Raw genomic sequence first — 24,987 nt, 5'->3', positions numbered from 1 at the left:
TTGGGTAAGGGTTTGTCTATCTTGTTGATTTTCTCAAAGAACCAACTCTTTGTTTCGTTGAATCGTTATGTTATTCTCATTGTTTCTATTTTATTAATTTTAGCCCTGTTTGATTATTTCTTATCATTTACTCCTCTTAAATATGATTACTTCTTTTTTGTTCTAGAGCTTGCAAGTATGTTATTAAATTACTATTATGAGATATCCCTATTTATTTTAAGTAGGCACTTAGTGCTATGAACCTGTCTCTCAGCAATGCTTTCTTTGCGTACCATAGGTTTGGGTATTTTGTGTATTCCTTTTCATTCAGTTCTAGAAAGTCTTTAATTTCTTTTTTAATATCTGTCTTAGCCCATTTCTCATTCAGTAGAGAGTCGTTCAGTTTCCATGAGTTTGTAAGAGTTCTGTTGTTTCTCATATCTGCCTTTAATCCATAATGGTCTGATAAGATACAGGGAGATATTTCAGTTTTCTCTTATCTGTTGGATCTTTGTGTCCAAGCTTGCGGCCAGTTTTTGAGAAAGTTTCCTGAGTTGTAGAGGAGAAGGTGTGTGTGTGTGTGTGTGTGTGTGTGTGTGTGTAAGGAAATGTTCTGTAAATATCTATTAGGTCCACTTGGTTTATAAATTCAGCTCTCCAGCCTTTCCCTGTTTAGTTTTTCTCTGCATGACCTCTGCATTGGCGAGAGTCCCCCACTATCAGTGTGTGAAGGTCAGTGTATGACTTAGGCTGTGGAAGTGTTTCTTTTACAAACTTGGGTGCCATTGTGTCTGAGGCATAGATGTTAAGAATTGAAATGTCAGCCAGGTGTGGTGGCGCACACCTTTGATCCCAGTGCTCAAGAGGCAGAGGCAGGTGGATCTCTGTGAGTTCCAGAATGGCCTGGTCTACAAAGCAAGTTCCAGGACATCCAGGGCTACACAGAGAAACCCTGCCTCCAAAAGCCAAATAAATAAATACATTGAAATGTCACCTTGGTGGATTTTTCCTTTGAAGAGTATGTAGTGTCCTTCCCGATCTCTTTTGATCAGTTTTGGTTTGAAGTCTATTTTGTCGGATGGCTACGGCAGCTTGTTTCTTAGGTCCATTTGCTCAGAATATTCTTTTCCAACCTGAGGTAATATCTATCCTTGTTTTAAGGTGTGTTTCTTGGATGCAACAAAAGGATGGATCCTGTTTACACATCCATTCTGTTAGTCTGTGTCTTTTTATTGGGGAATTGAGGCCACTGATATTGAGAGATATCAATGGCCAGTGATTGCTGATTCTTGTTATTTTGTTGTTGTTGATGATGGTGGTGTGTGTGTGTATGTTGTTGTTGGTGTGTGTGTGTGTGTCCCTTTTGTTTTTGCTGGTGTGAGGTTATTCCCTATTTTTCATGGATTTCTAAGGTTGGAGTTTTCCTTCTAGCACCTTCTCTAGGGTTGGATTTGTAGATAGATATTATTAAAGTTTGACTTTATCACGGACTATTTTGCTTTATCCATCTATAGCGTTTGAAGGTTTTGCTGGGTATAGTAATCTGGGCTTGCACCTGTAACCTCTTAGAATCTGCAGCACATCTGTCTAGATTCTTCTGACTTTTAGAGTCTCCATTGAAAAGTCAGATGTTATCTTAATAGGTCTGCTTTTATGTATTACTTGGTCTCTCCATTTGTTTTCTTTCTTTCTTTCTTTTTTTTTTTGAGACAGGGTTTCTGTGTAACTTTGGAGTCTGTCCTGGAACTCGCTCTGTAGACCAGGCTGGCCTGATGGCGGCAGGGGGATTTCTGTGAGTTTGAGATCAGCCTGGTCTACAAGAGCTAGTTTCTAGGACAGGCTTTAAAGCTACAAAGAAACCCTGATTCGGAAAAAAAAAAAAAAAGGAGGGGGGAGATCATATCTGCAGACTGACAGGAATGAAAATGTGAAGGTTATGATGCAGAAACACGTCAGTCAACTCTAAAGAGCAAGGCTCTTTCTGTGAGAAAGGTCAGCATTGACATCACCATGCAAATCTATTGGACTTTTCCAAGGGGATGAACGGAATTTGTTGTCTTGGGACAGTCTCATTACAGCCAACGGTGGCCTTGCTCTCCTGATCTTCCTGCCCCTTCTTCCCGAATAGCACATGCTCCAGAATTTAACATCTACGACATACCTTTCTTTCTTTTTTCTCTTTCTGTCTTTAAATGGGCTGAAATCATTTAGCAAAGCTGGAATTAAGAGAACATTTAGAGGTTGGGCTGTAGTAGTGCACACCTTTAATTCCAGCATTTGGGAGGCAGAGGCAGGTAGATGGATCTCTGTGAGTTTGAGGCCAGCCAGGTCTACACAGTGAGTTCCAGGACAGCCAGGGCTATATAGAGAGATCTCAGAACACAAAAACAAACAGAGAGTGAGAGGGAGAGAGAGAATATTAAGATGAGTTTCAACTGTAATTGCTATCTATACTCAGGGAAAGTACTACACAATCCTAAATCTCTTCTTTCAATCCTAATTTTTTAAAAAAATATTTATTTATTTATTATGTATACAATATTCTATCTGTGTGTATGACTGCAGGCCAGAAGAGGGCACCAGATCCCATTACAGATGGTTGTGAGCCACCATGTGGTTGCTGGGAATTGAACTCAGGACCTTTGGAAGAGCAGGCAATGCTCTTAACCTCTGAGCCATCTCTCCAGCCCCCTCAATCCTAAAATTTTAAAGATGGAAGAATGGAAGACATAGGTAGCCCTCTGCTGTCTCACATACCCCTCCTCTATGTCTGGTATAGAGATGATATTTAAATTTTATTTGTCTGAAGTTCTCAATGCATTAGCACAAGCACTAGTGATAAAAATTGGCGATTCCTGGTTCAAAAATGTTCTCCTCCAGGACCTGAGTTTGGTTCTTAGCATCCAGATCAGGCAGCTCACAACCACCCGTGACTGGAGCTCCAGAGGATCTGGTGCCCTCTCTGGCCTCCAAGGACACACGTAGGGCACACACAGAGACATCTTCCCAGTCACATGACACTTCTAGGGGGACAATTCATCCCTGAGGAAGGGCAAGGCAGGAACTCAGCGTTGAGAACCTGGAGGAAAGGACGGAAGTAGCACCCACGAAAGAACAGCTTATAAATTTCTCGACCAATGTTGGACCCTGCCCAGGGGTGGAATTGTACTACCCACAGTGGGCAGGGGCTTCCCACATCCATCAACAGACAGTACTTCACAGGCATGCCCATAGGACAATCTGATGAAGGCAATTCCTCATTTGGTTTGTTTTTTGAAAAGACAGCATAGCCCCAGTTGTCTTCGAACTCTTCGTAGACCAAGCACACCTTGAACTCAGAGATCTGCCTGCAGCTGCTGGGATTAAAGGTGTGCACCACTATTCCCCAGCCAGTTCCTGGGTTTGAACGCCTGGTCTGCAGCTTGAGATGCTATTGGGAGGCTGTGGAACTCTGTGGCTTAGCTATGAGAGCTGGTCACTTTGGGTGGACCTCGGTGGTGAGACCAACCTCTGGCTTCAGCTCCCGACCTCTGCTTTGGAACTGTCAGGACGTGAGGATCTGCTCACCTCACACTCTGGCAGTTCTAAAGAGAGTCGTGTCCCGTCCCGTATCATCGTCGTCGTGTTCCCCCCGCCCCCCGCCCCCCCCCCCCCCCCCCCCCCGCCAGTGCCCACAACTTCCCCAGCATGATTAAATGTATCCCTTGGCACTCTGAGCCAAAACCTTTCTCCTTTGATGAAAAAGAAATTCTGGTAAAAGTGCTGTGGTTTTTTATTTTGAAGACGTCCTGCTCCGAGGTCCTGCCCGGCCTCTAACTCCATGCTGGTTTTGAATTCGAAACAATTCTTTTCCACTTTTTCTTGCTTATGTATTTATTGAATCTTGTGTGTATAAGTTTTTATCTGCGTGTGTCCAGGGAGTTCAGAAAAAGGTGTCAGGTCACCTGGATCTCTGAGTTGGCTCACAGACGTGAACCTCTGGACCTGACCCTAGTGGCCCAGCACTCAAGGAAGCGAACAGCAACGGCTACAGAGTGAGACCCCCGTCTCCAAAAAGAGGAAAAACAATAAAACAGCAACGAACACAAACAAACAAAAACCCACAAGAAAACAAAAACCTTACAACGCTTAAAAACAGAAGGAAAACCTGGAATTTTGTTAATACATAAAACTGTATTAACACCCATCAGGGACTATTTCTTCCTGCTTTCGACTTGGAAAAAGAGAGCTAATTTAACTCTCTCTTCCTAACGCAAATAGCAAATAGACACTTTCTATCTCACGATGGCATTTTTTTTTTAAATTTAGAATCTGAGTCTTTTATCTACGGGAAACCAACTTGTCATTGAAAGAGTCCTTGGATTTAAGTGAGCGGACCACAGCAGCAACGTTCACCAGCGCCTCCTGTTTTCCATACCCCCCCATAACAGCCCCAGGCAATCTGATTGCAGCCTGGGTTAATTCCATGAAGATTCTGTGAAAATCTCCCCGCACCGTCCGGTGTGTGCTGTCCCTTAATTTTAGGGGGGCTTTGCAGAATTGCGCTCCGGCAGGTGCTCGCTCACACACAGCTTTCCGAGAAGGCCACTGTGGTGCACCCTGTCCCGCCAGCGAACAGACAGTCGAAGGACACACGCCCGCGCGTGACGCAGCTTTGGTCACCCGCGACACAGACCTTGAAAGCAGCTCCGGACCCCGGCTTCCGCCCGCATCTTCCCTTTCGGCCTTGACGGACGGCGCATGGCCTTACTCGCGCCCGCTCCTCCTCCCGCCGCCCCCTTCCCGGCGTGCCCCGCGCAGGCGTCCGCCGCGCCCCGCCCCCCGCGCCAGCGGCCGGCCCCCACATCCGGGTACCGACGCCCGCCAGCCGCCCAGACTCTGGCACTATGGTCATGGCGGAGGGGACGGCAGTGCTGAGGCGGAACCGGCCGGGCACGAAGGCGCAGGTATCGTCTCCGCGGCTTTCCTGTCGCGGACCTGGCGGCGCCGAGCCGGCCCGGGAGAGGCCCGGCTGGGACGGGCGGGTGGGGGTCGGGGCGTCCCGGAGCCGGGACACCCGGCCTGCGCTTCCGGAGCCGCCGAGCGCCCTGGAGGCCTGCGGGGCCCCGGGGGTGTCCGGCGAGGCCCGAGGCTGGAGCCCTTCCCCGGCCGCTGCCCGCGGTGACTGGGGACCGGACGGGCGTCCCCGCGTCCTGCCGCCGGCGTCCCGGCTGGAAGCACAGCCCAGCTCCGCTCCGCGCCGGCTTGGCCGCTGACGTCCCTGGTCGCTCGCTGGTCGGCCCCGGCCAGTTTGTCCAGCCGGATGCAGGTGGCGATCGCTGGCTTCTTCCTCGGTTGTTTGTCTTTGCCACCACTCCCTCCGGCTTCCCCGCGGCTGCTCACCGGTCCGGCGAGTTTTTGCCACCAGGTTGCGACTTGTCCCGTGTCATTCCTTGCGAGTCTCCTTGCTGATGCGTGCGGACAATAGTCGGAGTGGGCTGATTATAACAGACCGAAAAAGCCCTCTGATGTCCCTTTTAGTAGGGCACCAGTGGGGAGTACATTGGTGCTGCTTACGATTTGCAAACCTGGGATGCATCCCGGTATAAAAACGAATTGACAGTCAAACTTGATGGGATTAATGGGCCCGCGGAAATGGCCTGTCACGGAGGGAGTAGATGTTCTAAAATGAGGAGAGATCTGTTTAAGATGTAATTTTAGCAGCCAGTGTTCTTTTTGCTGCCTAGCCTGCTGCTGCTTTCCTTGGACTGAATACACTCTTCCTGTTGAAAAACTAATTTTTTAAGAGACATGAAAATCAAGATACTTAAGCTACTAAGTTTTAGAGAATCCCCCTCTCCCCCAGACATGGTTTCTCTGTGTAGCCCTAGCTGTCCTGTAGCTCTGTAGACGAGTAGACGAGGCTGGCCTCGAGCTCTGCTTCTGCCTCCCGCCACCGCGTCTGTTGTAGAGAACTGCTATTTCTCCTATTTGTTGTTGATTTTGACAAGGGTCTCAAAATCAGGCTACCCTCGAATTTACTACGTAGTTGAAGATAACCTTGGACTCAGGTCCTCCTGTTTCCACGGCTCCAAGGCTGAAATTGCAGTACGTACCACCGTGCAGGGATTATGAGGTGTTGGGAAATGATGAGCCCACAGGACCCTGTGCCTGTTGGAAACCGAGCTACAGCCCTAGCCCTAGAGAATTGCTGCGAAAACCATTATGGATTTAATCCCAGCACTCGGGAGGCAGAGGTAGGCTGATCTCTGAGTTTGTGGCCAGCCTGGTCTCCAGAGTGAGTTTCGGCAGTTTGCCTTCATTCTGTTGGAAATTTGTATACTATGTATACGTTTTTACTATTTGACAATCTTTCTAAGGGTTCTTTTTTCAAATAGCTATTGTTGTATGTAGGCAACATTTTTTTCCTTAATTTTTAAGTGATCCCTTTTTTTTTTAACTTCTTTTGCTTGGGATTAAATCCAAGACTTTTTCTGTGGTAAATTAAATATGTACTTTGTCTCTTGGCTGTATCCTTAGATGAGAGTTTTAAAATTTGAAAAAAATTATTTAGAATAAATACCACAACATGTCCTTTTGCATATGTGAATAAGATTAGGTAAAACGTAATAGAAAAAAAATGAGGATTATAAGAAAAAATTGCATTTAAGCAACCTTCCCTGTTTATCATACAGCTTTTCTTCACTCAAGTGGTCTGTTCCATAGTGTGTTGAACAGAGTTAAGTGGCTGAGAATGACCTTGAAATTCTCATCCTGCGTCCTTTCCTGAGTGCTGGAGTCAGGCATGTGCTGTAGAACATTTTGAAAGTTAGTTAGGCTAGAATATAGACAATACATGGTTGGTTTTTAATGTATGTTCACTGAGTTGAATGAGTACATTTATTGTTAGATTTTATTTTTCCCCTAAGCGTAACAAATGTCACAGTTATGTGTCAAAACATTTAATTCTGAGTTAACTTTTTTATTTTTGAGACAATTTTGCTTTATATCTTGTGCTGGCCTAAACTTTCTGTGGAGCCTAGATTGGCCTTGAACTCTTGATTCCCCTTGACAGCTTCCCAGTCATTCATAACTCTAGCTATCTCTGTATCTGTATTTATAAAAACACACCATGCATCTATCACCACTCCATCTATCTCCGCGTCTATAAAAACACACCGTGCAGGCTGTTTGCTTGCTTATCTGTTTAGGGTCTTCTGTAGTCTAGGCTGGCCTGAAACACGGGTTGCCAAGGATGACCTTGAATTCCTTGTCCTCCTTCCTTTCTGGGCCAACACTGTTGATTTTGTTTTGAGGCAGGAACTTATATAGGAGCCTGGTTGTCCTGGAAACCACAGTGTAGTTCCTGTAAGCCATAAACTCTTGATAGTCCTATCACAGCTTCCAAAATGAAGGGATTACAGACATGTATCATCATTCCTGGTTTAATAATATTTTCATTTTTTCGTTAATAATTTTAATACTTTTTTGTTTTTGTTTTCCAAGGCATGGTTTCTCTGTGTAGCTCTGAAGCTTGTCCTGGAACTTACTTTGAGACCATACTGGCCTTGAACTCACAGGGATCCACCTGCCTCTACCTCCCAAGTGCTGGGATTAAAGGCGCGTCACCACCACGAGGCTAATAATTTTAATCTTTAAAGGTTTTTTGTGTGTACTTGTGTGGGTGTCTTCTCTGTAGGTGTTCATGGAGACCAGAGGAAGCTGTCTCTCCCTCTCTGCCTTACTGCTTTTGACAGTTTCATCAGCAAAGCTGTCTAGCCCGGGAGCTCCCAGAACTGCCAACTCTGCCTATGCTGGAATTACAAGCTTTTGTGACTGGCTGACTTGTTTGTTAGCCCATGTGCTTGGTGCTCTCTTTCTGTCTTTCTCTGTCTCTCTGTCTTGTCTTGTCTGCTTCGACAGGGTCATTATGTAGACCAGGCTGGCCTTGAACTCACAGACTTCTACCTGCTTCTGCCTCCTGAGTGTTGGAATTGAAGATGTGAGCCACCATGCCTAGTGTTTTGTATTTTTGAGATAGGGTCTTTCTATGTCTTCTTTGCTTACCCAGAAATTGCATGCAGATCAGACTGGCCTTGAACTCACAGAGTTCTTGCTTCTGGCTGTACCATCACCCCCTCCCCCCTTTTAAATGTGGGTGCTGGAGATTCCAACTCAAGCCCTCTATAATCTTTTTTAACATTTTTTTTAAAAATATTTATTTATTTATTATGTATACAACATTCTGTCTGTGTGTATGCCTGCAGGGCACCAGACCCCATTACAGATGGTTGTGAGCCACCATGTGGTTACTGGGAATTGAACTCAGGACCTTTGGAAGAGCAGGCAATGCTCTTAACCTCTGAGCCATCTCTCCAGCCCTCTTTTTTTTAACATTTTAACATTATTTTTTATTTATGTGTATGTGTGTGCGAGTGATTGAAATCCAGAAGAGGATGCTTGATCCCGTGGAACGGTCAATATGGGCAGTTGTGAGCCTCCTGACGGGGTGCCAGGAACTGAAACCAGGTCCTCTGCAAAAGCAGTAGTGTTCTGAACTGCTGAGCCTCTCCCCCGTCTACAATCTTTACAAATTATGTTAACAGTCTTGATTTTCTTCAAGTTATTTTAAGACTTGAGAGAGGGAGGGAGGGAGGTAGGGAGGGAGTATGTTGAGTCCAAGGGGTTAACTTGGGTTGTGATCCTCAATCACCCTCCCCCCTTTTTTTGATGTTTCTACTCCCCAGTACATGCACTGCTTAGAAGCAGTGTGCCCAGCTTGTGTTACATGGGTGCTGGGGATCTGAACTCAGACCATCACGGTTTCATGACAAGCGCTCTGTCAAGTGAGCCGTCTCCCAAGCTCTTGAACTTATTAGTAAAATATTAATTGTAAACAGTAGGTTTCATTGTAACATTTCGTGCATATATAATGTGTTTCCCTACTTACCCTCTATTACTTGCTGTTCTTCTCGCCCTCTCCCACTGATCTACTCTAACTCCTAAGTGGTCGTCCTTCTACTTTCATATTTTCCTTCTTCTTCTGCGCACGTGTGTGTGATCAGTGAACTTCCTTAGGGCTGTTTACTGTTGTGTGTGTGTGTGTGTGTGATCAGTGAACTTCCTTAGGGCTGTTTACTGTTGTGTGTGTGTGTGCGAGCGATCAGTGAACTTCCTTAGGGCTGTTTACTGTTGTGTGTGTGTGTGTGTGTGTGTGTGTGTGTGTGTGTGTGTGTGTGTGATCAGTGAACTTCCTTAGGGCTGTTTACTGTTGTGTGTGTGATTGGTGAACTTCCTTAGGGCTGTTTACTGTTGTGTATGTGATCAGTGAACTTCCTTAGGGCTGTTTACTGTTGTGTGTGTCTGTACGTGATCAGTGAACTTCCTTAGGGTTGTTTACTGTTATGAAAACCTTAACAGTTGTTAGACCACCGAAGATAACGTCTCTTCACCCTAACATCTGCCCATAGATGCTTGGCACTTGCTTGGGGAAGAATCTTGCGAGCCTTCTCCATGACAGACCCAGTATGCTTTAAGAGAGCAGTGGCCATGTCATGTCGAGGACAGTGTCCTCCAACAGTCCTCTCCTTCCTTCAGTTCCAATCCTGGAACTCAGAGAGCCACTGCCTCTGCCTCCTGAGTGTTCATATTAAAGGTGTGTGCCCGCTACCCAGCCAGTTCTTAGATTGCTTTTGTTCTCTCTTCCATGACGTTTTCTCAGCTTTGGGAGTGATAGGATAGACGTCCATTATAGCCCTGGAGGGGTGATAGGATAGACGTCCATTATGGTCCTGGAGGGGTGGTATGGATAGATGTCCATTATGGCCCTGGAGGGGTATACGGATAGACGTCCATTATGGCCCTGGAAGGGAATACGGATAGACGTCCATTATGGCCCTGGAAGGGTGGTATGGGTAGGCGTCCATTATGACTGAGTGTTCAGTTTATTCTTATCACTTGTGGGTCTCTGCCATTACTGCTGCCTATTGCAATTGTTCCTGTTTAATTTTTTCTAGATATTTTTTACTCTGTGTTTCCTCATCCCCCACCCATTTTTGAGATGGAGTCTTACATGGCTCAGGCTGGCTTTGAACTGTCTGTGTAGCTGAGGATCATTTTGAGCTCCTCCTGATCACCTTCCCTTCACCTTCCAAGTGCTGGGATTATAGGCATGCGTTACCATGCCTGAACTATTTGTTGGTTTGAGACGGGGTCTTGCTGTGTCGCCCTAGCTGGCCTGGTCCTTGGTTTGTAGATCACGCTGGCTTCCAACTTGAGGCAGTCTCCTGTTTCAGCCTCTTCTGTATGGGAATTTTAGATGTGCACTGCCACACATGGCTTGATCTGTGCATTATATCCATAAATATACTTCCTCCTTAACCACCCCTTCCCACAGGGTTTATGTACCCTTGGCTGTTCTAGAACTTGCTCTGTGGACCTGGCTGGTGTTGAACTCACAGAGATCCTCCTCCCTCTGCCTCCAAGTGCTGGGATTAAAAGTGTGTGCCACCAAGTGGCCCTTCCTTAATTTTTTTAAAAAATTACTTTATATATGTGAGTGTTTTGCCTGAACACCACATGTCTGTATTGGCCTGAGGAGGCCAGAAAAGGGCATCAGATCCTCTGGAATTGGAATTGCAGCCAGTTGTCGTCAGCCAGTTGTGAGCCACTATGTGGGTGCTGGGAATCTGACCCTGGTCCTGAAAGAGCAGCCAGTACTCTTAACCACTAAGCCATTTCTCCATCCTTCTTTCTTCCTTTTCTTTGGGAGTGGGGGGTGGGGAGGTGAGTAGGAAGGGAGGGAATTGAAACAGGGTTTCACCTGTGACCTGACTGGCCTTGCACTTGAACAGTGATTCTCCTGCCTCAGCTTCCTGAGTTCTGGAATTACAGACACAAGCTACCTAGCCATTCTTCCTTTTCTCAGGCTTTAATCACATGGTGTTATACACTTGATTCTTAGCATTTTCTTTTCTTTCCCAACACCACCTTACTTTTGTTGGTTAGTAAGACTTAATAGGTCGTGGGCGTCCTTACAACCCCTCCCTGCATTTTAGCCTAGAGGCCTTTGTTGAGGATCAGTTCTGTGACAGGAATTGTGCTGCTTATTGGAGGTACCAGGAGCGGAGCCTGTCTAGGCCCAGGCCTGTCTGTAACAATTCATGAAAATAAAAAGTATCCAGAAGGCCAGAAATACAGCTCATTAGTGGAGTGTTTTCCTAGCACAGGTAAGACCCTAGGTTCATTCTCCAGTACTGAAAAAGGAAAGGAAGGTGTGTGAGATATATAAGTAAACCTTGCTGCTGAAAAATCAAATAGAAGAGGATCTGAGACCAATGCAGTGCTCCACAGAAATATCCCCTTAAAACATCTAGAGCTGGGGGTGTACCTAGCACTTTAATCCCAGCACTTGAAGGCAGAGGCAGTTGGACTCTGAGTTCAAGGATGGCTAAGACCTCTCTCCCTCCCCCTCTCTCTCTCTCTCTCTCTCTCTCTCTCTCTCTCTCTCTCTCTCTCTCTCTCTCTCTCTCTCTCTCACACACACACACACACACCCTGTATCAAAAGCAACACTAAAGAAACAACAACAACAAAAAGAAAACGGTTGAATGACTTCCTCCATGTTGGGGATTAAACCTAGGGCTTTGTGCATGCCTACTCTTCCATTTCATTCAGCACTGAATAAAAACATTTGCAATTTTTAATTTATTGTGTGTGTTTGGGCAGCTGCTTGTATCATGTGCATGCAATGCAGTGCTCATAGAGGCCAGAGAGGGTACTGGGTCCTCTAGGAATAGATTGTTGTGAGCTGCCCTGTGGGTGCTGGGAATAGAGCCTAGGACCTCTGGAAGATCAGCTACTGCTCTTAACCATTGAACCGTCTCTTCTGTCCCTACATAAATTCTTTTTGATGGGAGTCATATTTCTATTTAGAAATTTAAGACTTTATTTGTAATTGGAATAGTAATTTATACTGTTTAAAGTAATATTATGGAGTTATTAATTACTTACTAATAATGCTAGCTCTTCAGAAATTTGAATAGTTTTTTATGTTTGGACATATTTTTCCAGTTCAACTTTTAGAGGGATATTATCACTGGGCAGTGGTGGCGCATGCCTTTAATCCCAGCACTTGGGAGGCAGAGGCAGGTGAATCTCTGTGAGTTCGAGGCCAGCTCATTCCAGGACAGGCACCAAAAATTACAAAGAAACCCTGTCTTGAAAAATCTTAAAAAAAAAAAAAGAGGGATATTATCTTTATTTTTTTAAATAAAGTCTTAAATTTCTAAATAGATTTGTTTTGTTGTTAACAAAAAGTGATGAACTTCTCTTTCCAGTTAAATAATCCATGTAAGATTAATGGGAAATGTGTTTGAGGGGTTTGTGCTTGCAGAAAATTATAATGTGTAGTTCAGTTAAATACAGTTTTAGTGTCCATTTAAGAATATTGGCTGAGATTATTTTATTTTGCTGGTAATCACATGGTAGAGTCTTTTGTTCTCTGTTGTGAGCTTTAGATCTTTATTAAGAATGATGTTTATAACTGGGCGGTGGTGGCGCACGCCTTTAATCCCAACACTTGGGAGGCAGAGGCAGGCAGATCTCTGTGAGTTCGAGGCCAGCCTGGTCTACAAGAGCTAGTTCCAGGACAGCCAGAACTACACACAGAGAAACCCTGTCTCGAAAAACAAAAAACAAAACAAAAGGGTGATGATGTTTATAGTAGCATCTGTATTCTGTTTGTAACGCACCTTGTATGTGCTTTAACCGTGATCTTACTTTTATAGGATTTCTATAATTGGCCTGATGAATCATTTGATGAAATGGACAGTACACTTGCTGTTCAGCAGGTAATAATAATTTCTTTTACAATACTCATAACAAGTGTTTTATGTCTTTGGTGTAGTTGAATATTCCCAATTTATGTGTGTGGGGGCACAAACCAGATTCTACTGGGTATATATGTATTATATATAATTATTTAGGTATGTATGTGTGTATGTTATATATAATTATGTAGGTGTGTGTGTGTATGTATACACATATCAACAATTAATGAAAAAAGAGGCCATGAAATTGAAAGAGAGCAAGGAGGGGCATATGGGAGGGCTTGGAGGGTGAAAAGGAAAGGGGGAAATGATGTAATATTTTAGAAATGAGTATATGTTAGTGGAGGAAGTGATTTGGAAAGAATTGTTATGTGGAATTTGAGGTGGTCCAGGATTAGTTGCATTTACTTGAGGACATCAAAACGTAAGATTGTTATGAGAAGGTGGGAAAAACATCTGAGAACATTCCAGACATCTTGTGCCTCAATTAGAGTTTCTGGGGAGACTGAGGTGGCTGACTTAATGCCAGATCAGTCGGGCATCATAGTGAGAACCCATTCCCTTCTCCCAAACCCCACAATACAAGAGTCTTAAATAGGAATTCAAGTCCAGTGTTTTGGCACATGCCTTTAATTTCATCACTAAGAAGGCCAAGAATTGATGCTTGAGCTAGGTGGTGCATGCCTTTAATTCCAGCACTCAGAAGGCAGAGGTAGACTGATCTCTGTGAATTAGAGGCTAGGATGACCAGAGCTACATAATCTCAAAAAAACAAAAATATTAAACGTATTTAGCATGAAGTTTAGCATCCAGCAAAATTTAATTAACCGTAAGACTTCTTTCTTTATAGTATATTCAACAGAATATAAGGGCAGACTGCTCCAACATTGACAAAATTCTTGAACCGCCTGAAGGCCAAGATGAAGGTGTGTGGAAGTATGAACATTTAAGGTAGGTCTCGGTGAGATCTCAGGATGTGCTAGCAGTTAAGTATGAGTCAAGTTAAATTTGGGTAAATCACAGTGCCGAGTTTCATAGCTTTGTGTCTTTTGGTTATTTTGAGAAAAGGTCTCATGTAGGCTCAGGCCTTGAATTCCTGATCCACCTGTTCTCCGCTCCTTAGTGCTGGAACTGAAGACAAGTGTTAGCACAGCTAGCATTGGTCTCCAGCTCTCTGTTCTCCTGCCTCAGCCTCCTGAGTCCTAGAATAACAAGTATGCAGTTGATTATAAAATACTGTTTGGGGGGCTGGAGAGATGGCTCAGATGTTAAAAGAGCACTGGCTGCTCTTCCAGAGGCTCTGAGTTCAATTCCCAGCAACCACATGGCAGCTCACAACCATCTGTAATGAGATCTGGTGCCTCTTCTGGCATACAGGCGTACATGGAGGCAGAATGTTGTGTACATAATAAATCTTTTTTTTTTTTTTTTTCGAGTCAGGGTTTCTCTGTAGCTTTAGTGCCTGTCCTGGAACTAGCTCTTGTAGACCAGGCTGGTCTCGAACTCACAGAGATCCGCCTGCCTCTGCCTCCCGAGTGCTGGGATTAAAGGCGTGCGCCACCATCGCCCGGCTACATAATAAATCTTAAAAAATATATATTTTGTGCCGGGCGGTGGTGGCGCACGCCTTTAATCCCAGCACTCGGGAGGCAGAGGCAGGCGGATCTCTGGGAGTTCGAGACCAGCCTGGTCTACAAGAGCTAGTTCCAGGACAGGCACTAAAGCTACAGAGAAACCCTGTCTCGGAAAAAAAAAAAACCAAAACTATATATATATATGTATATATATATATATATATATATATATATAGTTCCAACTTAGTTATAACTTGATTCAAATCTGACAACTCATACTGAATCTTTGTGTTTAGGAAACAGGGCCACTTTGAACAGCTGTAATCTTATGGCAGGATGTGTGGGTTTTAGCTCTGAATCATCTTTTCACCATGTAGCTAGGTGTACCAGGCTTTTGCTTTAGACCACCAGCCAGCTCTCAGGTCATAGCATGGAGACTTACCGTTAGGTATGAATGCTTGGCTGTAGCTTATGCTCGTGTCTTGCTAGCTCTTAACAACTTAACCTGTTTCTCTGTGTTCATGTTTTGCTTCTGGACTTTTTACTTTTCTTTCCTTCTTTATGTCCTACTCCCTTCAGCTGGCTGGCAGCTGCGTGGCTGGCCCTGGGTGTCTTTTCTCCCTTGTTCTCTTTTCTCATTCTCTCTCTCCCCTGGATTTCTCCTCCTACCTTATCTCTGCCTGACAGCCCCACCTATCCCTCTCCTGCCTGCTGTTGACTGGTCAGCTCTTCATCACAGTCAGGTGCCTTAAGCAGGCAAGGTGAAACAAATGCAACACATCTTTACATAGTTAACAAATGTGGAACAAATATAACACGTGTCTACATCTTTACCAAAGGCGGCAGAAACAAATGTAGCACCCCTTCACACAGTTAGTTTTCCCCAGCAAAACAAATGTAACACATCTTTGCCCAGTTTAAAAAATATTCCACAACATGTAGCTCTGTAGTAGATGAACTTGAAGCTGCTGGATTACACCTGCAACACTGCCAAAGGAGTTGGGTGGATGGTTAGTCATTTACTGCTCAGGGGACAGTCACTCAGAACTGCGTAGACTGGTCTGCTGACATGGAGCACTGGGGTGACAGGTGACTCAGAATAGTGCCATTTAGTGTGATATAGTCTCTGTCATAATTCACTTAATAGTCTAAGCACAGTGTTACCCAGCAGTTGAGAAGAAAGTAGAATCATAGAAAAATGAAAATTTATACTTTGCTTTTTGTTTTCTTCCATTAAAATGTACTAAATAGGCTTAGTGTGATGGCAAAGCCAGAGCTCTGTGAGATTGAGGCCAGTCTGCTCTATATGTATATTGAGTTCCAGGCCAGCTGGGACACATAATGGGAACCTAGCTTAGCAAAATACAGCAGTACATAATTAATAGTGTTTTTAGTTAATTGGTTTTCATATCTGTCCTTTTCCTTTTATTTTTTGGTACCTGTTTCATCTTCTAAATGTAAATACTGCATTTTTGGGGAACCAAGGTGTTTTGTTTGATGAGGAAGCAGCTGGGATTATCCACCTTGATATAGTGGAAATACTTATCACTAGGTAGGGTTTCAATTTTTTAATTTTTTCTTTCTTTTTTTTTTTTTTAAAGGATTTGCTTATTTGTTTATTTATTATTTATACACACATCAGAAGAGGGAACCAGATCTCATTATAGATGGTTGTGAGCCACCACATGGTTGCTGGGAATTGAACTCAAGACCTCTGAAAAAGCAGCCAGTGTTCTTAACCTCTGAGCCATTTCTCCAGCTTCCAAGACAGGGTTCCCTTGTGTTGCTCTGGCTGTCCTGGAACATGATCTTTATACCAGACTGGTCCTGAACTCACAGAGTTCAAGTTTTGAAAAGAAAAAGGGGATATAGATATGATAAGATAAAAAGGTAGATTATTGAATCTACTTTTAAAAAACAACTACTAGTTGTAAATATTTTACATTGGATTGGACTTTCGTATATTGTATGCATATTTTGTATATTTTTACAAATTTGAGATTAATCTTGTTAAAACATCCTGTACATACATTTCTAATCTTGTTCAAGGTATGGTGCCTTTGCAGTTAATTTAACAGTGGAATTCTCAGTGTGGAAACAGGCCTGCATTTCTCAGCCCCTACTGTCTTCCTTTGTTTATGAGACTCAGAAAAGAAATTCACTAAAGAAATGTAAAGTATACGTATAAGATTGAGAAATATCAAAAGCTAGTAGTGCAAGTTATGATAGAAAGTAAATTAGGTACAAGACTTTGGACTCACCAAGGTAGGATAGATAATGGAATATTTTCTCTGAATTTGTCAAATGCTAATGGATTAGACACTGTTTTTTTTTGTTTTTTGGGTTTTTTTTTTTTGTTTTTCGAGACAGAGTTTTTCTGTGGTTTTGGAGCCTGTCCTGGAATTAGCTCTTATAGACCAGGCTGGTCTCGAACTCCCAGAGATCCGCCTGCCTCTGCCTCCCGAGTGCTGGGATTAAAGGCGTGCGCCACCACCGCCCGGCTTGGACTAGACACTGTTGATGTATTTATTGCCTGTATATATTATACTGTATATAGTTATTATACTTATTGTATATCATTTTTCTTAGTTATAGCCTTTTTATTTTAGAGAAAAGGGGGGAAATATGGTGATATTTTATTTGTGATTTAATAAATAAAGCCTCTGCCTCCTGAGTGCTGAAATTAAAGGTGTGTACCACCGCGACTGGCTTAGACAGGATTTTTAGAGTGAACCGAACCCATTCAATATTTTAACAGCTGTAAAATAAACTTATTGCAAAGGGTTGTCTTATCAGGTGTCTGTCTAAAACTGTATGGCAGTCCTTATAATTTTCTTTATTTTTACGCTGCTAAAAAGTATTTAGAATTGGGTGTGATTGGCACAATTGTTGGTCCCAGAACTTGGGAAGTGTAGATAGGAGATAAGGAGTTCAACGTCATCCTCAGCTAAATACTGAGTTTAACGGCTATATGAGACTATCTCAAAAACCTTTTTTTTGTTTGTTTGTTTTTTGTCTTTGGTTTTTTTTCTTTAAAGACTATACTTACTGGATTTTAGGTATTGTATAAGCCTTATAATTTTTAGTTTAGAAAAAATATGGAAAAGATACTAAATTCTAAGAAAAGTTAGGAAATTACATGGACTATGATCCCAATATATTTTAATTTATTCATGTAAATAGAACCTTTTTGGAGAAGGTAGTGAAATAGAGGATTTAAACATTGTTTTGTGTGCCGTGCTGGTGGAGTGCTGTGTGTTCATGGATATAGACAGGGAACCGTCTGTCGTTTGCTACCTTTTCTTGTGTATGTGTTACATTTGTGTGTGTGTGCCTGTTCGCATATATATGTGGGTTTAAGTTTGTGTGTGCCTATCCATGTGGAGACCTGATGTATCAAGAATCATCCTGATTTCTCTCCCCTTACTTGTTGAGGCAGAGTCTCTCATTTGACCCTTGCTCCGGGGATCCCCCTCCTCCACCTTTTGAGTGCTAGAATTGCCCAGGGCCACCATGACTGTTCTGGAACTTCTTAAGGAGATGGTTTAGGGACGTGGTTTCTGTCTGTGTGACCCTGACTGTTCTGGAACTCACTATAGGCCAGTCTTGGTCTGCCTGAGTGCTGGGAGTTAGAGGCTTTATTGACTATACCCACTTACTTTTTAAATGTGTATGACTGTTTGCCTTCATGTATGAATGTGATCTGTTTGCCTTCATGTATGAATGTGATCTGTTTGCCTGGAGGAGGCCAGAGTGGGCATTGTTGTTCCTGGACCTGGAGATAGAGGGGTCGTGAGCTCCTTGGTGTGGGTGCTGGGACTGGACTCTCCCTTGCAAGAGCAGCAGCTCCGAATTGTAACTGCCGAGCCAATTAGACTGGAGTTAATTTCCCCACACCCAGGTCAGGTGGCTCTCTACCACTTACGCTTCAGCTCAGGTGACCTGACCCAGTGTCAGGTGTGTGCTTACCATAAATAAAAGAAGGAGCTTTTCTTTCTTTTAAAGTTCTTGGACAACATTGGGGAATAGCTGGAGATTGGGGTGCCTGCTTGTTATCCCAGCACTTGGGAGATTGATGTAACTACAGAGCAAAACTTTATCTTAAGAAGCAAAACAAAGGACTGGAGAGCTGGCTCAGTGGTTAAGAGCACTGACTGCTCTTCTAGGGGACCCAGGTTTGATTCCCAGCACCCACATGGCAGCTCACAACCATCTGGACTCCAGTTCATGGGATCTGACCCCTCACACAGACATACATGCAGGTGGAACACCCATGCACATAAAATAGAAATAACTAAATCAGGGGCTGGAGAGATGGCTCAGCAGTTAATAGCATTGGTTATTCTTCCAGAGGTTATGAGTTCAATTCCCAGCAAGCACCTGGTGGCTCACAACCATCTATAGTGAGATCTGGTGCCCTCTTCTGTCATAAACTTGTACATACAGACAGAACACTCATTTATATAGAATAAATAAATCTTTAAAAATAAATAAATCATTAAAAAAAGAAAAACAAGACAAAACAAGGAAACTGTAAGTTTAAAAATTCACTTTTGGTTTTTTGAGACTGTTTCTGTGTAGCCTAGGCTCTCCCAGAACTCACTGTAGAGACCGTGGTGGCCTCAAACTCAGAAGTCTTCCCGCCTCTGCCTTCCAAGTGCTGAGATTAAAGGCATAGACCATCATGTCTTGCTAAATTTAAAAATTCTAGTCTAAACCAGGGATGGAGGGTAGGGTGTGAGGGGTTGGAGGGGTGGGGGGATGGCGCATGTCTTTTATTCCAGCACTCAGCAGAGGCAGGTGACTCTCTTGAGTTTGAGGCCAGCCTGGTCCATAGGTCGAGTGCCAGGACAACACAGGAAACACTGTCTCGGAAAAAAACACCCCAAATTTTACTCTGCAAAAAAGCTTAGTTCTTTCTTTGTGTAGAACTGTATATAAAAATAAACACATAATTGTATATAAGTGAAGCTTCTTTCATCATAGGTATTAACTACTTAATACCCTTCAGTTGTCATTCATAATCAGAAGTTTTCTCCAACGATACATGGTTAATGTAAGCATCTCTGTAACAGAACTGTCCGCAGTTCTGACAATCACATTACAGCAGCGGATCCGAAAGTCCATGCTTTCCTAGAGTCTGGGTCAGATTTCTAAGCTAAGTGTACAAGAGGGTAACCAACTTGGTAGCCTTATGAAATAAAACAAGAAAATAAACAAAGCCTGGATAATAAATGTGATTTTTGTACTTTTAGGCAATTCTGCCTTGAGCTAAATGGACTTGCTGTCAAACTTCAGGTAATTTTTTTGTTGTTAAAACTATAGTTCAGAGTTCTGATTTTTAAAAGTAATTTTGTATGCTTAGATTTACCCAATGTTTCTAATTAATTTTTACTTTTTATATAGAAAGGTAATCCAAATGACAGATTTTTTTCATTATCTTTCTACATATTAAAAAATGTAATTATTTTTAACAGAGTGAATGCCATCCAGATACGTGTACTCAAATGACAGCAACTGAACAATGGATTTTCCTTTGTGCAGCTCATAAAACTCCAAAAGAGGTGAGAATTGGGCAGTCTCAGTGCCTGGTTACCTGATACCCTCACTCTGGGCCTGAGGTGAAGCTGAACATCTCAGAAGGGAGCAGTTGGTGAAGCAAGTCTGCCACGCGGTATCCGAGAGCAGAGGGTAAGGGCCAGGGGCCCAGTGTTCCTTCAAGGACACTGCCCTGGGACCTACTTCCCAGAGTTTCTACCACTTCCCTGAGAGACCGTCTGAGAACCAGGCTGTCAACAGATGAGCCTTTGGGGACTTTCCATATCCTATTTGAACAGAAACATTGTGGCACATAGTGGACATAGTTGTATAATGTTATGAATATATGTAACACTGCTGAATGTGTTTAATATGTGTGAGTGTGATGCTTTCATATGCACGTGTGTGTGCAGGTTTGTACTACGTGTGTGTGGAGACCAGAGGAGGCTATCACCCTAACTCCCTCCCACAAGGCAGGCAGGGTCTCTTGAACCTGGAGCTAGGCTGGCAACCAAGTGTGTCCCATCCCCTCGTCCCCCGTGCTGAAGGGCAGTTCATGAGGGGTGGCCCCTTCTTCGTCTGTGTTGCTTCTCTCGGGTGTTTGCTAACCGTGGTGAGAGAAGCTGGTGGATACAGACCTATCTGCTAATGCAGTTCACATTCTTCTCTTCTCTAGTGTCCTGCTATAGATTACACAAGACACACACTGGACGGTGCTGCGTGTCTTCTGAATAGCAATAAATATTTCCCCAGCAGGTAAGCAAAACTTTAAACCTGGTATTCAGCTTAAAACACTGATGTTTGAAAATAATGTCCTGTTGGTTTTTTTTGAGACACGGGGTGGGGGTTCCCTGGAGCTTTGGAGTCTGTCCTGGAACTAGCTCTTGTAGACCAGGCCAACCTCAAACTCACAGAGATCTGCCTGCTTCTGCCTCCCGAGTGCTGGGATTAAAGGAGTGTGCCACCACACCTGACTTATTTTTTTATGAGCATATAGTTAACTTGTTCAGATTACTTGAGTTTGAAGTTGAGGTTGTGGTTAAACATTGGAACTTGTTTCCGAAAGCTCAGAGAGCAGTTTAGTGCTGGTCCCTGCTGCTGTTGCTGTGTCTTCTCTGGGCCACTTCCCACCGGCCCTGAGTCAGCCTCCTTAGATAAACAAGTACTGACTGGATTAGGGGAGGCTGCTTGTTTGTGCTTCTTTGTGCCAGAACAATTATAAGCAAAATTTTAACATATATTTAATTACACATAGTAATGGATATATCATGACATACATGTATAGCATGCATTCTATTTTTTTTTTGGTGTTTTTTTTTTTTTTTTTTGGTGTTTCGAGACAGGATTTCTTTGTAACATTCCTGGTTGCCCAGGAACTCCCTTTGTAAACCAAACTGGCCTTGAACTCACTGAGATCCTCCTCCCTCTGCCTCCCAAGTACTGGGATTAAAGGTGTGGCCACTGCTGCCCAGCTGCAAGCATTTCGTTCTATACATAATGTATTTTGAGCACATAATGTCTTTTGAGCCGGGCGATGGTGGCGCACGCCTTTAATCCCAGCACTTGGGAGGCAGAGGTAGGCAGATCTCTGTGAGTTCGAGACCAGCCTGGTCTACAAGAGCTAGTTCCAGGACAGGCTCTAAAACCACAGAGAAACCCTGTCTCGAAAAACAAAAACAAAAAAACAATGTATTTTGATAGTGTTTACTCCATACTCCATCCCTTTCCTTTTCCTAAGCACCTCCCTTCTGTTTTCCTTGCTTTCTTCATTTTCCTCTGCCCTCTCTCCTCCTCTCTCCCTCCCTCTCTCCATTGCTCCTCTCCCACCCCTTGTGTGTCCCCCCCCCATGAGTTTCATTAGGTACATGGATGAGTTTGCTTACAAGAGCATGTGCACTTTTAGGAATTGATTTTCAAAAATAAAAAGGAAGCAAAAGCAGGCTCTATAGGATAAAATAACGAGTCCTCTTAGTGGTTTCAGTCATCTATATTAGACAAAGTACTACTAGTGTAAAATATTGTTTAAAGTCTTCTTTTTAAGTACGTTTTGAGGTGTCAGGGTGTAAGTGCATTATTCTTTAACAAGGTTTCAGAAGTACAATGCTGCCTTTCAGGTGCTGTGGCTGAGTAGAGAGGCTGGCCCAGACCCTCTTCTCTTGGGTGTTGGTTTGCACACTTGGGAACTGAGATTGGCTGTGTACATTTCTAACAGACTCTCTGGTTTCTCTCCTCCTTTCAGGGTTAGCATAAAAGAGTCGTCTGTAGCCAAACTAGGATCAGTGTGCCGTAGGATCTATAGAATATTCTCACACGCCTATTTTCACCACCGGCAGATATTTGATGAATATGAAGTAAGTGTCTGTTGTAGCTGTGCACTGCTGTGGTAACCACCATGACAGCAGCCTGAGCAGGGAAAGGGTTAGCTCTGCGTCTCCCCGTCACTGCGAGGCCTGCTGGGCCTGCCTCCTTTTGTCTCCCGTTTATTTTGGTTTGAGACGGGGTCTCAGACAGCTCTGGTTAGAGAAGTGAGCCACCACCTTTTTTGAGATTCTGTAACCTGTAACCTCGACTGGCGTGGAACTCCTAAGGTAGACCAGGATGGCCTTGAATTCTTAGAAATCACTTGATTGACCCTCCCAAGTGCTGGGATTAAAGGTTCAGCCTGCTTTCTTATGTATGTCTGCCCAGGGATGGCACTGTGCACAGGAATCAGAAATATGTGCCCCCTAGGCCTGCCTGTCGACCAGTGTGGTAGGGCATTTTCTCAATGGAGGTCCCCTCTTCCGAGATGACCCTAACTTTTGTCAAGTTGACGGAAAACTAGCCACAGTATGTCAGTAATTACCTTAATACAGTCTTGTCAGGGTGACAGTAGTGTGTGTTGGTACTTTTTCTAGCCTTCTGATTTTTGGATACTAAAATGACTTTTTTCTTCTTCTTTCTACAGAATGAAACATTTTTATGTCATCGGTTTACTAAATTTGTGATGAAATATAACTTGATGTCCAAGGATAACCTGATTGTACCAATTTTAGAGGAGGAAGTTCAGAATTCAGTTTCTGGAGAGAGTGAAGCCTGAGAGGAATCCTGTAGAAGAGTGTACTGATTACATAATTAACAGTTATGTACTGTATATATATCATGTTAGACACGTCAATCATGGATCCATATTATAGCTCTTCTGTTTAGTGGAGGTTTTTGTATGCTGTGTGTTGCCTTTTAAAATGGGAGATACATTTTAAGTTATTCCTGAGCTGTGTATCCACTGGTGTGGCTGGCACTCATGGTTTTTAAATAAGTTTAGTATTATCTGTTTATAATGCCTGTTAATAAAAGAATTTACAGTTTGGTAAAATTGCTGCTAAACAATCATTGGATCACAATCCTTTCAAATCTATAAGAGTGAGCTTGGGTTTCACACAAACCATTTACTAAAGAGATAATATTTTCTTTAGTTTTGCCCCCTAAGTTTTGATATTTTAGAAAATTCAGTAGTATTCCACTTGTACTGTTAACTTTTCCAAGATGAGATAAAAGTGTTTAAAAAGTCTGTTTGTAGTTTTTAATATGCATAACCAATTATGTATATGTTGAGAGAAATACAAGGAGGTTAGTAATACTTAATCTCACTCTGCTACATAAAGCATATTCTAGGTCAGTGCACTTGGAAACACGATCTCTTGTGACTGGATTATTAATACCTGGTGATGCTGATAAGGCACATCCGTGATGCTCCGTGGACCCTGCCCTTGTTTCCCTTAGTCCTCTCCCCAGCTACAGTGGTCGGGAACGCGTTTGCCGAGCTAGGTTAGTGGTGGCTTCTCCTCCTTGCATCGCATTAACTGCTTACAGAGCGTACCTCGTCTGGCAGTGACATCACACTACAGGAACTGCACTGCGCAGGCTCCTGCCCACCTGTGTTTGGGGAAATTGTAACTACTTGGGAAATAGTCCTCACCCTAGTTTGGTTCTTTCTGTTAGTGATACTAATCTTTTCATCTAACTCTAGGCAGCATTAAATACCTATGGAAAAGACAGTGTATTTATTTTATTCTCCCTCCCATAAGCGTATTGTTTGAATTATATGCACATATAAGAATATTTACAATAACTCAAGGTTCCAGTGGTGTTGATGAATGGTCATGCCTTTTTTTTTTTCTTCAGTCTTAAAAATTTAAGTGCGAATTTAGAACGTATTTAGTGAAGTACTCACTGTAACGAGGCGGTGCGCTGGGACATTTGAAGCCAGCTGTCGCTACTGATCGGACAAACGCGAGGAGCTTCTTTTTATTTAAGAGTTATTTCCAAATGAAATTGAAAAATGCGTTCATCTTGTTTGTTTTTCTAATTATTTGAAGAAATGATGTATATTATGAGACAAGTATGCACAGAGAGGTGTGGGAAATGACAGCGGACCGCGAGCGTGTGTCCAGTGGATGCCTGCGGTCACGGTTGTCACCACACCGTAGTCTACAGCTACCTAAGAAGTTTTGTGTTCACAGTGAAGAGAACATTGGCTGAAATTAGGTGTTTATATTACTGTTACCATAACCACTGGGGTTAGTAATTTTTAAATAAGCTTGGTAAATATGAGAGATCCTAACCTACGTTCATAAATTATACTTAGCAGTGTTGCTGTTCTCTAGTTGGGGTCTCAGTGGGTTTCGTCACTTGACTGTTTCTCAGTGAACATTTAGGGTGGTGACTGGGTTATGGATCTGACTGAGGAATCGGAACATTTTGTGAATACATGGCTTAGTGTTAACAGGAAAATAAAGGATTTTTTTCTACTCATTCTACCCTCCCTGTAGTGTGTTTTGAAATTGATCATAAAAGAAAACAATCTCCGAAAGCGTGAGTTTGTGTTCATTCTGGCACCTCAGTAACCCTGGCTCACTGTGAAGCTGATTGGTTACAGTAGGTAAGATCTCAGCGAATCAGCTTGTAACCTGTTACTGTTTGCATAATTTTGAAGATGCACATAGACGTGAGGAGTCGTTTAAGAAGTAGCTGGATCCAGAGTGGAAGGGCACTGGGGTGGGTCTCTGAGCTTAAGGTCAGCCTGGGCTACATGAGGGATCGGGTCT

At 43.3% G+C, this 24,987-nt stretch overlaps 1 protein-coding gene across 2 annotated transcripts in view; it reads left to right on the top strand.

The window, feature by feature from the left end:
- The window catches only part of LOC142839940 (MOB-like protein phocein), a 35,225-nt gene extending 10,531 nt beyond the window's left edge, over positions 1-24,694 (top strand). The window contains exons 1-8 of one of the 2 annotated variants that reach the window (XM_075956373.1): positions 4,800-4,925; positions 12,747-12,809; positions 13,639-13,739; positions 19,618-19,660; positions 19,840-19,926; positions 20,577-20,656; positions 22,140-22,251; positions 22,848-24,694. In XM_075956373.1, the coding sequence (XP_075812488.1) occupies positions 4,866-4,925; positions 12,747-12,809; positions 13,639-13,739; positions 19,618-19,660; positions 19,840-19,926; positions 20,577-20,656; positions 22,140-22,251; positions 22,848-22,979 (678 nt within the window). In that variant the 5' untranslated portion in view covers positions 4,800-4,865 and the 3' untranslated portion in view covers positions 22,980-24,694. Of the gene's footprint in view, positions 1-4,799; positions 4,926-12,746; positions 12,810-13,638; positions 13,740-19,617; positions 19,661-19,839; positions 19,927-20,576; positions 20,657-22,139; positions 22,252-22,847 lie in introns of those variants that run through there. The other variant, XM_075956375.1, reaches the window with a different exon arrangement.
- The last annotated feature ends 293 nt before the right edge of the window (positions 24,695-24,987 follow it).

Source organism: Microtus pennsylvanicus, chromosome 22, assembly GCF_037038515.1.
Source record: "Microtus pennsylvanicus isolate mMicPen1 chromosome 22, mMicPen1.hap1, whole genome shotgun sequence".
Classification (NCBI taxonomy): domain Eukaryota; kingdom Metazoa; phylum Chordata; class Mammalia; order Rodentia; family Cricetidae; genus Microtus; species Microtus pennsylvanicus.
Note: the sequence above shows the minus strand (reverse complement) of the source record. Positions and strands in the feature narration are given on the sequence as shown.